General features: G+C 42.4%; 1 protein-coding gene across 1 annotated transcript in view; it reads right to left on the minus strand.

The window, feature by feature from the left end:
• Positions 1-13,850, minus strand: part of Casq2 (calsequestrin 2) — a 68,328-nt gene that overhangs the window by 31,730 nt on the left and 22,748 nt on the right. Inside the window, exons 3-5 of the mRNA XM_026394126.2 lie at positions 11,411-11,511; positions 9,478-9,589; positions 4,292-4,365 (exon numbers count right to left, since the gene is read on the minus strand). Of these exons, the coding sequence (XP_026249911.1) occupies positions 4,292-4,365; positions 9,478-9,589; positions 11,411-11,511 (287 nt within the window). The remainder of the gene's footprint in view (positions 1-4,291; positions 4,366-9,477; positions 9,590-11,410; positions 11,512-13,850) is intronic.

Here is a 13,850-nt window from a genome sequence, read left to right on the forward strand (position 1 = left end):
AATGAGAAACCTGAGGCACGATTTGGGTTACCACTTCATGAGGATCACATATCTGGTGATGTGAGAGTTAGAATTCAGAATTTGAAAACATCAGTGAAGCACTGCAAACCTCTAGCTGGCCTTCCATCCATTTGAAAATAACCTACTCTTGATGGCATCAGGGAAGGATATAAATGTCTCCCTATAAACATTACGTTGGTGCTGCACATGTTTTATTGAGATGTTTCTTTGTCTTCCTTGTCATATGTTCTCATCAATTCACTCCCTTGATGATCTGCTATATTTCTGGCTTCCTGACAGTGGTAGAGAGCTGGTCAGAACCACCGTCAAGGCAAGCAGAATGGGCATTCCTGCATGTGAGTGTGTGAGTGTGTGTGTGTGTGTGTGTGTGTGTGTGTGTGTGTGATGGTGGTGGTGGGGGAGGTGGCCTTTTGCCAAGTGTGTGTGTGGGATGGCGGTGGGGGTGGTGTCTGAGTGTTAAGACTACGAATGTAAAATTGAATCGTCACATTCTTAGCTGGAATACTGGGAAATCTGAGTAAAAATTTCCAGAAGTTCTGTTATGATTTAGATATAAGGTGTCCCCCCAAAAAAAGCTCAGCTATGAAACAATGCAAGAAATCTTAGAAGTGAAATGACTGGGTTGTGAGAGCCTTCAACTAAATCAGTGCATTAAGCCACTGATAGGGATTCACTTGGCGGTAACTGAAGCAGGGAGGGTGTGGCTGGAGGAGGTGGGTCATTGGGCGGTGTGCCTTTGGAGTATATATTCTGTCCCTGGAGTGGAGGGATCCTTCCCTCTATCCTTCCTCCTCTCTCTCTCTCTCTCTCTCTCTCTCTCTTCTCTCTCTCTCTCTCTCTCTCTCTCCTTCCTGGTGCCATGTCCTCAGCTGCTATCCTCTGCCACACATTTCCACCATGATGTTCTGCCTCATATCAGGTCCCAAAGAATGGAGTTGGCCATCTATGCACTGAGACCTCTGAAACCCTGAGCCCCCAGATAAACTTTTCCTCCTTAAAACTGTTCACGTCGGATCCTTTGGTCACAGCGGTGAGAAATCTGAGTAAAACAAGGTTCTTCACTCTCTTCCCTCCACCCTCAGGGAGTGCCCTCATCTTGTCTCCCAGAAGATCCTTTTCCCTCATTCTTAAAATCGTGCCTTGGGTGACAAGGACTGAAGGAGGTTTGACTGACCGAAGCATTTATTCATTTATTTCATCAATAAATATTTAGTGGAGTCTCCTGTATCCAAGGCATGGGTCTAGGAACAGAGCCTGCTACAGGAGCATTGCAATTAAATAAGAATGTTTTCTACTATTAAAAGTCAAGTTGGGTCTACAACACTGAGAAAAACTGATTCCTGCCCCTATAGAATTTAGATTTTAGTGTGGGAGAGAAGATGGAAAGACAGAAAGTAAATAAATGAATAAACTGAAACCTTTACCACGAGTTGAAGAACTGTAGGGACAGGGACATGTCAAAGGTGGTCATGTAGATGTGGGGAGTCAGTAGTCCCTAACCATTGTCAATATTGGTATTCGCCCAGTAGCTTTTGAAAGTAAGATCTGTGACATCACTCCTGGAACTGGGTTGTGACAGGGCCCAGGAATCTGCATTATCAGCTACCTTCCCGGGGACTTTAACCAGGTGCCCAGGTTTGGGACCTACAGTGCCCGTTGGTTCCCCGTGACGGATGCAGTAGCCTCCGTGTTCTATGTGGAGAAAACGCGTCTCCTTTTAAATGTTATGAAATCCCACATGAACAGTGGTGCTTATGATTCAGTGTCTGTCGGGAGTTTTTTGAGAAGCTTTTTTAAAAGAAGGTTTTGGAGTTTTTAATTATAGCCTGACCTCACCTTCTTTACAGGCCACAGATGTGAAACCATCCAGAGGGACTGGGAAGCACTTCTGAAAACAAATACTACCCTGAGCTCAGAATGGAACCACCCCTCCAAAAAAACTAGGGCTTTGTTGCCTGACTCTCTTCCCTTCAGATGGGTTTCTAACCAGCAGCCCCTCAGCCACGCCTGGCCTGTCAGAATTGAATGCCAGACAGGGACTCAGCCTGGGCTTCTGCGTTCCTTCTTCTCTAAGTTCCCATCCCAACCTCTCGTCATCCTGGGCCTAGATGTCCACTGTCCTATTAATAACATTCTGGCTAACACTGACTGAATATTTACTACATGCCCAACACCAGTTAGCATTTTACCAAGGCTGCTGCTTGCTATAGAGTCTGGGAGTAGAGAAACTACATCAGGCTTCACCATTCTCAACTATGTCACCAAATCGCTTAATCTCTCTTTGCCTCAGCTTCATCCTTGATGGAATACTTATTCTTTTCTTACAGGTCTAATGAGAGACGGGAATAAGAAAATCCACAAGAAGCTCTTAGCACAGAGCCAAGCACATAGCAAGTACTTAATAAGCAATACTTGTTACTGTTTGGGTGTCGTTGCTTAAGATCTCTTCCAACTCTAAAATATGATCAAGTACTGTACACTTGCTTAGGTTTAGGTCACATTACATAGATTATAGACTTTTCTCCTGAATTTTAGGCTTAAAGACAGGGGCCACATCCACAGAGGAGGATATAAAACAGAAATGTGATCTCTTTATTGTGCCCATTCCCTAATCCAGCATCTACTGGCCCTGGTTTCCCTTATTTTTTGAGAATATTTGAGTCCATCATGACATAAAGGCCCATGAGCACTGCCCACCAACTACCTTACTCCTCAGGAGGCCACTCTGATTAACTTTTATGTGAGTTTGATCTTAAATTTAGTTTGTCTTAGATTTTCTTGTTCTAGTAAATATGTTAGTTTATGGTTTTCCGTTGGGATGTGTGTGTGTGAGTGTTTTCTCTCTGTGTGATGTGTGTGTTATGTATATGTGCATCATGTGTGTGTTCGTGCATCCTGAATCTTAAGGGCAGGTATAGGATCTTCTATTTAATGTCATGATATAGGAGAGAAGACATAGGTTTGGGGCACATATTGTCCTAAATTGGGATCTCAGTACTACCATTAATTCTCTGAAGACTTTAGATGCTACCTAATTTTTTATAGAGAGATAGATATTTTTAGTTGTAGGTGGACACAATGCCTTTATTTTATTTATTTATTTTTTATGTGGTGCTGAGGATCAAACCCAGTGCCTCACACATGCTAGGCAAGCGCTTTTCCACTGAGCTATAGCCCCAGCCCTACTACCTAATCTTTCTAAGTCTCTTTTCTCTGAGAAGTAGGAGTCTTACCTTTCAAGGTGGTTTAAAGGATTAGAGATCATATAGATGAAATACAGCCAACCCTCAGTACCTGATGGGGGATGGTTCTCTGGGACCTTCAAGGACACCAAAATCTCTAGATGCTCTGGTCCCTTTGATTGAATGGCATGTTATTTGCTTATGATCTAGTAACATCTTCTGATAGTTTAACTCATTTCTAGGCTACTTATAATACCTAATATGATATAAATGCTATGTAAATAGGTGTCAAACTGTATCATTTAGGAAATAATTACAAGAAAAAAGTTGACACATATTCGGTTCAAACGGGTTCCCCCAGCCCCCAATTATTTTCTACCTGAAGTTGGTTGAATCCTTGGATGCAGAACCCACAGATACAGAGTTGAATTTATATAAAACTTGCCAAACTCAGGAAAACACTCAATAAGTAGTGGTCATAACAGTAGTTATGAGAACCAGAGGGGAGTACTCTGATTGTAATAGACCCCAAATAAACTACCCATTGATTTAAGGTCTATTGGTCTCTGCTGTTGTGTGGCTTATAAAATTGCATGTCACAACCAGCCAGAAAAAGCAACTGGGTTATAGAAAATTACATCAACGACATCTCCTGAAGGTAACTTTCTAAAGCACCAGAGCTTCATGTGGTCAGTGTTCCTCCCCATTTAATTCCCCACTTTAACTCAGCAGAAGAGGTCATGTGCAACCCCAGGAAGGGAGAGGAACAGGAAAAGGATGGCTAGTGCCCTGCACACTCTGGGGTCACCTGCTTCCCATTCTTAGTGCATGGGAAATTAAGGGGTGGCCCTCACCTTTCATTGGCTGGGTTTAGAAATATGCTTACATCCTCTGAATTAATCATGTTTGCATTCATCTCTCAGTCAATACTGAAACAAAACTTCTAACTCTTATGGAGAAAGAGGCAAAGGAAGACGGTTCAGGTTGCCAAGAAAAAAAAAAAAAAGAAAAAAGAAAAAGTGATAGAAAATTCAGTCTTTAATTCTTCTTGTGTTTAACAGGGGGAGGGGGGGTTCATAGGTACTCACCCCTTTGTCAAAGGTGGCAAAAAACTTGATATAAGGCTGAAAGTGTTCAGCTGCCTCTTCAAAAGCCTTGTAATCTAGGAGAGAAAAAAAAAACAATCAAAAGAGACAAATATTTTCAAGAAGAACTGCAACTTCTATTTCTTCTTTTCAGTGCTTTGGTTGGCACCCAGGGCCTTTGTGTGCTAGGCAAGCACTCTACCACTGAGCTGCGGCCCCAATCCCACATTTCTTTTTAAATAATGTAGAGAGAGTACAAAGTCTTGAATCCTGATTGAATAATTATTTAACAGGTATTATTTAGATAGCTAGTTACTGAGTGCTATCTAAACCCATATTTTCTCCAATATGTTTGAATTGACTGGCACTCAATTGCCAAAGAAAAGGTCTCTTCACCATACTATAAAGAAGATTTTTGGATGGAAAGCAGGAAACAGGAAAGAGAGGGAAAAGTGAGATTAAAAAAAAAAAATGTAAAAGTCAAAAGAAAGTCCACACTTGAAGAGCTGTTAGTTATGCATTGACTAGACAGAGTACAGTTAGCTATATATAAATGAGCCCTGATAAAAAGGAAATTCACCTAAGTGATGTAATCTCAATCAAAAATGTCATCACACAAGGTATTTTAAACTTCTTAAAGCGGGAGTATAGGTTTCGGTTGAGTTTTAACTTTCTTTCCTTTTATTTTTATTATTTTTTAAAGTTTTCTTTTTTCTCCCTCCTATCATTTTTGAGAGAATTATTTAAATTTAATCAAGCCTCTGCTTGACTCTGGTCCTAAATTTGAGTCCAAACTGGTCAAGGTAGGCATGCATGCCCATATGATGTGGGGATGCTGTGCCCTGGTACAACGAGGCAGGTACTCGGTAAAGATACCCACACTGGAGTCTTAGATGTGTGGGTGATGGTAACGGCAGTGGCAGTGGTTGTTCCAAATAAATTTAATAATCCTGAGACTCCCTGAGTTTATGATTTATTCTTCACAAGATTAACTTTCTTCCATTTCATGGAATTCCATATCCTTTATCCATCAGGAGTGTAGCTTTTGATAGGATTCTGGGACCGTGCAGGATTTTTAAAGATCCTATCAAAAAATATTTTGAGAATAATGCTGGTTTAAGGGGGGATATGAAGATGAGTTTTTTTTTTTAAAAAAAAAAAAAAAAAAGACTGATCTTAAAAGCCCCAGGGAGGGCTATGGATGCTTTAAAGAATTGCGGTGCAGGGTGACAGCTGCTCTAATGGAGATGACAGCCGCATGCACAGGAGACGGGGCTGAAGATTTGCAAGAACACTGGTACTGATGATACGATCCAACCCCATCCCCCACAGTAAAGGGAAGTCAGGAAAGATGCCCTGCAGCCTGATAACTGGATTAGAGGTTTGGGTTCAGGGGGAGAGAACAGGTGAGGGCATTTGAAGAATGAGGAGACAGATAGGGAGGGCACCTTAAGAATCTCCTGTTCCCACTTCCCTAGGGTTCCCAGTGAGTCTCTCAAACTCAGACTCTGATGGAAAGGATTTACTGGTCCTGTGTCAGGAGCCTCTTCTCTTGGAGATCCAACGGGCTCTGGGATGAAGGATGGAGCAAGGTGACTCGCCAGGTTGGTGATTCAAACTGTGGTTGAACTTTTAGCACTTGTCTTCCAGAACACCTGGTCTTCTTGTGTGCTCTGTCCAGGGTCCAATAATCCTGAACATTCATCCCTCAACCTCTAGCTTACCGAAGACTTAGGGTTCCCTCATGTCCCCCTTCTCTCAGGGTTTTTTCACACTGGGATATTAGTATATCAGACTTGAGTAGCTGGGTGTGGCTAATTGCACCAGTTAGAAACCTTGAAGAGAGATGCTTGAGATAACATCTTTTGTCTTATAAAGAAGAATCAAACCATGTTTTGAGGCATGAAATACTCAAAAGGGTAGACGAATGCCATCTCAACATATTTTGGGAAACTTCTAGTTTGTTCACTGTTGAGAGCCACAGCCAAAGGGGCCCCAGCAAACTTCCAGCTGCCGGCTGATGATTGGCTCACAGCGGCCCCAGCAACATCTAGCTGATTGGCTCCTCCATGGAGCTGCTCATTGGGCTGTTTCCCTGCCCTTTCAGACCACGGAGCTGCTCATTGGGGGACTTCTTTGGCTCCGCTCACGCGACCCAGCCAATCGGCCTCAAGAGCAGGAGGATTGTGGGAGGTGGGGAGTTTGGTGTGGGTGAGAGGCTTGTGGGAAGCCGGTGGTGGCAGTTGGGCTCTGAGGGTTTTTTCCTGAGGAGCTGTTTTGTTTGTCGTGTGTAGTTCTAAAAATAAAGTTAGTTTCTTTTGACAAGTGGCTCCTGAATTGTGCCCAGCCAGACTGCGGCAGTTCACTAATGATGCAACTACAGCAACGAGAAGGTGTTAAGGCTTACACATAGTTCTTTCTGAGGATCTGGAGAATCTGTGACATTTGTTCACAGAAAAGCTCTGTCATATAAAGCTTTGCCTAGGAGTCTGAACTGCACATAAAATGAGAAGGTGCCTCCCTGGGCATGGTGGTGCACCCCTGTAATCCCAGCAACTTGGGAGGTTGATGCAGAAGGATCTCAAGTTCAAAGCCAGCCTCAGAAATTTAACAAGGTCCTAATCAACTTAGTGAGACCCTGTCTCAAAAAAATAAAAGTAAATTAAAAAAAGAAAGTGACTTAACATCCAAACCAATTAAACCCTCCTGTTTTAGCTTTTGGTAAAGAAGCAGGTTCAGAACCCCCGCTTGCTCTGTATCACAGTGATGCAAACTAACTCTCCAAGGAGAATCTTAAGAGTTTATCAGCAAAGACATGAATTAAAAACTAAATTGTGAACTGTGCTCACTTTGGAAAAATTTTGGAGGATAATCATTGACTTTGAAAAACACTGAATCTTGCAGAGCATTTTACTGAACTTAATTAAAAATATGCCCATGTGAAACATATAATGTACTGAAAATGTTTAGCAATACTGAAGTAATAATTCCACTTAAAAAAGGAAATAAAAAATGGCCTACTAGTAGTTTTATTATTTAGATTTTAAGAATGATTATAAAGACCAGGAAAATAGTATCTATAAATTCCTAAGAAAAAGCTTTATTATTATTTCAAAATATACAATATGATGTAAAAGGATTCCAATCAAATCATCACAAGAAATATGAACATTATATTTGTCAATTAAAAGCAGAGTCATAGCTGTCAAATTGAATGGATGCTCTGAGATTGAATTATTATTATTAATTATTAATGATCTGAACTATGACCAAAGGCAAGAAAGAATTTTCATCAGTTAAAGAAAAAGCAATGAATGCTGTCCAGTCATTGGCCACCATTTATATGTGTGAGCAAATCTCTTATCAGTGGTGACTATCAAGAATTTGAAGAGCTCTTCACTAAAAACCTTGGTCAGGAGTTACATGCTGCTACTTCAAGCATAATGCTTGATATCAAAAGGCTTCATGCTTGGAAACAAGCTCAAGATTCTTATTCAAATTCTAAAAATTACTTTATCTGAAAAATTTTTACAGTGTGATATGGTGATGTGTTTCCTATTTTACCTTCTACCATTATTATATAAAATAAAGAAAGTAAACTCCTTTTTTTTTTTTTACTAAGCCCCAATCCCTTCCAGTTTACCCTCATTCTGTGCTTTTAAGCATTATCATATTTTTGGTATGCCATGACCTTGGAGTCTCAAAAGTATAACCCAGTAGTTCTAGTAACTCTAAAGTTCTGGAATTAGAATCATGGTTCCACCATCTACTGGCTGCATGATCCTGGTTGAGTTCATTGACTCTTTATGCTCCACCCCTTCCTCATTATTAAAATGCAGATACAGTGATAACTACCTCACCAACTTATGGTGATGATGAAATTCTCCGTATGAAGCTCCTAGCTCAGGCCCTGGACTAGGATAGGTGTTAATTAAATGGAGCTATTAGGATTATTAGCTCAGAGGAAGAAAGGTAGGAAAGGTGCTCCTCATGCTTAGCTTTACCTTTGACCTTACCAGCCACCTGAGCTCAATGGACAAGGAGAGAAACATAGGGTGGAAACGATGAAGAGGGAAGGACCGAACAGCAAATGGGAAAGAGAAGGAAATTATACAAAGAGGAGAAAGTAGAAGGGGACGGGAGAAGCTTCTTGGAGCAGTCAGTGCCCAAAGGACTGGGGTGAAATTCTCTGGCTAGCACTGTCCCTGAATGCATCCCTTTTGAGCCCTGGGAATGGAGGTTTTAATGAAGCGAGTGAGAAGAGGGTGAAGTTGGGGCATGGAAGAGAGAAAACAGGTGGGTTGTTGTTGATGAGGTGTCTGAGGGTGCCAGTGGGCAGACTGAGTAAAGACACAGCTTTGCAAATAATTTTAAAATATTTGGAGGTTTCCAGAAATAGTCAGAAGCAGACCATATTTGCACCTCCTACTTGTACTAGGCTACCAAATTCTCTCATCCTTATCCCCACCTGCTCTCAATTTTCCTCTCTCCAAGGCTGAGACACAAGGAGAAGGCTCAGTTCATTGGGTCCAGACTGCCAAAGCAATTTTTATTAAAAAAAAATGCACTCAATAGTTGCCCTTTCTGCCTTTCTGGTCCCTTCCTCCTGGTCTGCCTGACTCCCACCCACCAACATCTCAACCTTGAATGGGCTGTGGTGATGCTCTGCTCAGTTCCTGTGCCCACCCCAAACCTGGCCACAAAGCCTTCAGAAGGAATATGCCCAAGGGTGTGGTGGCACTGGATCTGGCAGCCTGGTCATCAGCTGTGGGTTTGACCAGCAGTTTCCACAGTCGGTAGCAGCTGCTAAGCCCATCCCCATCCAAATTTTCCTCTAATTCTTTCTCAGTTGACTGAGAAGCTCTCCAACTGGTGACCACAAGAACTACCAGCATCAGGGAGATGACATACGGTGTGTCCCAATTTAGAGGAGAATCCAACTGAAAGGTGGATGGGTAGGAAAGTGGAGGACAGGGGCTTTCTCCTTGCGGAGAGAAAGGCCAGAGATCATGGCCAGAGAACATGGCCCTACCTAAACGTTCTTCCCCTGCACAGGGAAGAGGAGGGATCCTCACCACTATCCTGCCCAGCAAAAGAGATGCTGAAGACGCATCCTCCATTAAGAGAATCTAACATCCTGGCTGGGAAGCTGGCCTTTAGACTCGCAGGCAGGGGTGGACGGAACTTACATTCTGAGTCTTCACTCTTGAAAAAGCCAAGGAGTTTGATCTGGTCCTCGAGGCGTTCGAAGGCCTGGACTTCCAGCTTGGTATTGATGATCTCCACCGGGTCTTCGATCACCTGAGATGCCACACACACACACACACACACACACACACACACACACACAATGAGATGATCGTTCTGGGGGCCATTCTTTTCCTATTGCCACTTTTAAAAATATATATATATTTAACAGTAAATTGACAAATTGTGATTGTATATATGTGTGGAGTATGAAATGATGTTATGAATGACGGATATGATGCCAAATAATTAAATCAAGCTAATTAAAATAAGCACCACCTCATATGTTTGTCTCATCCCAAAAAGTGACGAGAACATTTGAAATTTAGTGATTTTTTAAATGTACAACCTGTTCCTATTTACTGTACTTGCCATGCTATGCAACGCATCTCACAGGGAAAAAAAAATCTTACTCCTTCTGTCTGATCAAGGCTTGGCCCCATTTGATCATCTTCCCATTCCCCGCCCCCACTGGAGTCTCTGGCACCATTAGGCTACTCTCTGCTTCTTTTTCGTTCAATGGCTTTCAGCTCCACATATAAGCAAGAACATGCAATATTTGTCTCTGGGGGTCTGGCTTCTTTCACTCAGCTTAATGGTCTCCAGTTCCATCCATATTGTTGCAAATAACAAATTCTCTTTTTCTAAAGCTAGATAGTACTTTATTGTGTAGAGGCACTACATTTTCTTTATCTATTCATGAATTGACGGACACTTGGGTTCCTGCCATCACTTCACTTGTCCCTTATTGATTCATGAACGGACATGTGGCCTATTTCTGGCCCAACGAGGCTCTGGGAAAGTTTGGGATTCTTAAGGGAACAATGAGAAGCCAGAGTTGGGGTTTTTCTCTCATGGATATGAATGAGGAAACATCAGCTCCTGCTTCCGGCCACCTTATAATTAACTTGAGAATAGTCAGCTGGGGACCAAGGCCAGATTCTGAAAGCAGAATTATCTGTGATTTACAGAGCTAGAACCTCGACTGGATAAAGTCTGCCCTAACTCTGACTTTCTACCTATGTTGGTCAATCACATGGCTTATTGTTTGAAGCAGGTAGAGACTCATTTGCAAAGCCCCATCCTCATTGATAAAGCTGCAGGGGCAAGGGACACCATAGTGGTCCAGAGTTATTATTATGCTATTTCTCTCAACTTTTTCAGGGCTTATAGGTGTGACATCAAGATGGCAGAGAGAGAACAGGTCAGAATTGAGTTGCAGACTGTGGACGGGAAGCAATAAACCACGGGATGCCATCTGGTAGACCAGGAATGATCAGTATGGACAGAGGTTCAACGGTAGGTCCTTTATCTTGCGGAATTTGTGTTCCAAAGCATTTAGCTCCACGGCTGGTATGGAAAATGTGAGTTTATCTATGAGTAAAATATTTTTATAGCTTTTGCTCCGGTTTCTCTGAGCTTATGGATCTGAGGTTGTAGTACCTCTTCTGCTGGGAGTGAGTGTGATTTTGGGGGGCTCTTGAGTGCTCCCTGCCTCTCCTTGATGCTGTTCTGAGGAAACTTGGGACAGCTCAGCCTTTTGGTCCCTCCTCTCTCTTCCAGTGACAGGTTTCCCACTCTCTCCCATAATCCCCAGCTCCTCCTCAGCAGCACTGGAGCCCAGCTGAGGGAATTTCAGTGGACGTCAATGTCTACTGGTAAGAAAACCCTTGTGTGACTACTGCATGGTCCCCATCTGTGACCCTTTCATCACAGATTTAGGGGCCAGATCCCAGGAAAAGTAGTTAGCACGGGGATCGAATTGTTCCTTAGTTTTTTTTTGTGAAGCCTGAGAAACCTGTCTTCTCACCATCTCCTGTTCTTCCATGTGCCTTTACCTCCCTCCATGCAAGACCACTGTGCATAAATGCTCACATCCAAAAGAAACTCCACCAAGACATCAGCTGCAAACTCGCCATCAAACTCAATTGTGCGATCCCCCTTGAGAATGTACAGGCTTCCCTCTTCATTGAAACCTGGAAGATACAAAGAGGTCCAAGAATAAGGTCGTTCTGATGCAGGAAGAGTCACCACATTGGCCCTGAGTGGCAGCAGGATTGGGATTAGTGGAAAATAGCCTTAACCCAAGGACAGGTCCTCTCAAAACAACCCATCTAAAGGGCTCTCAAAGTGGGCATAGTTTGAAATAGCCAAGAACGAACAATTGCATCTGTATTTTAACTTAAAAGAAAAAATCTATTCTCTATCCTACCACCATTTTTTAAAAACAAAACCAAACAAAAAACCACTGCTGGTCCCACATCATTCTCCTTATTGGAAAAATTTAACACACTACCCACCTCGCTCCTTAGCCTAGTGTTCAAGTCCCTCTGCCCCTGGGACAACCCTATGTCTTCCACCCTCCCTTGGCTACACCCTCTCCTTTGAGACCTGCTCTCTGGCCACTCTTATGGTTCCCTTTGCTTCCTGCCCACATGCTGAAATGACAGGCTGTGGAAAGGAAGAGTCCCAGAGCAGGGTTCTGGACATTTAGGTTCTCCTTGCTCCCAAGCCTGGGGTGACCTCCACGGGGCCACCCTCCACCCTGTCTTCATTAGCTCCTTCAGGTCTGAGCTGAGGACTCATTTTTTTTTTTTTCCTGAGAACACCACTGCGATCTCACAGGGCTCATGCCATTATTGATCTTCCCTCAGCTCCATTTGCAGGTACTCACTTTAACAGGTTCTCTGAGGATAGGGTCATTGTCTTCTTGGTGTCGTAGCGATTTGCACAGAGCTATACACATTGATCGGTACTCCATAAATGCATGTGGACAGCCTGCATTTCTATTCTAACTGAAAGGCACGTCTTCCTTGCTCCACTGATAGATGAAAGCCAAGACGGCTCTACATCTTCTTTGCTACCCTCCAGTGCCCTTGGTGTACTGTTGTGTACTTCAACAAATGCTTGTTGAAAAACTGCATTTCCAGCCCCTCAGTGATGGTAAGTAGGTGAGGCTGGTATTTATTCCAATGGCAGAGCATCCCTAACTCCTTACATTAATTTTTTTCCAAATTCTCTATTAGTTGGAGAATGCTTTCTCCAAATGAGCTCTTCTGCCAAACCTCCAGGGGCAGGAAGACTGGATTGCTGAGGAACCCTTGGCATATCAGAGAGCGTTGTTCATCAATAAAAAGGAGCAATGTGCTAGGTATCCTTGAGACTGGCAATAGCTGATCTTGAAAGGGGCTACAGGGAACATCAGCCAGCGTCCTGCTGATGTTGTGTTTGAAAGAATGTCCAGTAAATTTAGCTAGAAGAAAATGCTAGTGTTCTAGCAATCTACAAATGTAGTTAGAACAAGCTGGGCAAGAGTGCATAAGAATAGAACAGCAAAAGACATGAAGGGGCTTGAAAGGTCTAAGTAAACTTTTTGTCCTGAGCAGAACCAGTTACCAAAGACCGGACTACGGCCAATGGAAGAGTGGTTGAGGATAAAAGGGCTCATTAACAAAGTGTGACCACATCCTGTGGACCCCAAGGATCAAACCATCAGAAGAAACCTCCTGCAATTCCCCCAAGGCGAGCTTGTTTTTAAATTTTGTATTTATTATTTATAGAGTTATTACAGTGCTGGGGATTAAAACCAGAGCCTTATGCATGCTAGGCAAGTGTTCTACCTCTCACTACCCCTCAGCCCTTCCTCGCTGAGCCTAGAAAACAGTTTACTTAGACAGACCAAGCCCTATCACAACTTTTGCTGTTTTTTTTTTTTTTTACTTACTAACTCTTGCCCATCTTGTTCTAACTGAATTTATAGATTGCTAGAATACGAGCAGTTTCTTCTAGCTAAATCTACCAATAATTCTCCCAAATGCAACATACTTATTAAAACAATGGCTAGGAGACAACTAGGACTCAGTCGCTACCAGGGGAAGAGGCAGAATTCATAAAATTGATTTTGATTCTAGGAAAACAGTTCAATGTATTTTGCTCCTATACTCAAGGAGAAAAAAAAAAACTATTCCTTAATATTTTTCCAGGGAAAGAGATATCCTAGGCATTCTTCATAAGTCATTATCATTTTCTAGGCATGAGTTCTTCCTTGTGTCTGACCTAAGTAGTTTCCCATAATTTAAGTCTTTTCTAGAAAATAAAATAGAAAAAAAAATTGTTTTTTTGTAATTCTCCAGGATAACGAACTTTCATGTACCTGAACCACCACTAAGCTATTTTTTTTTTCTTTCTGTGCTTACTACTCCAAATCCAATTAACCTTTCTTCAAAGGTCCTGTTTTATAACCTCCTGCTATTTTTTTTTAATAGCCATTCTTCACTGGTCATGCAGAAAATGCCAAATGGGCAGTACATGTGTG

Source organism: Urocitellus parryii, chromosome 11 (assembly GCF_045843805.1).
Source record: "Urocitellus parryii isolate mUroPar1 chromosome 11, mUroPar1.hap1, whole genome shotgun sequence".
NCBI classification, from domain to species: domain Eukaryota; kingdom Metazoa; phylum Chordata; class Mammalia; order Rodentia; family Sciuridae; genus Urocitellus; species Urocitellus parryii.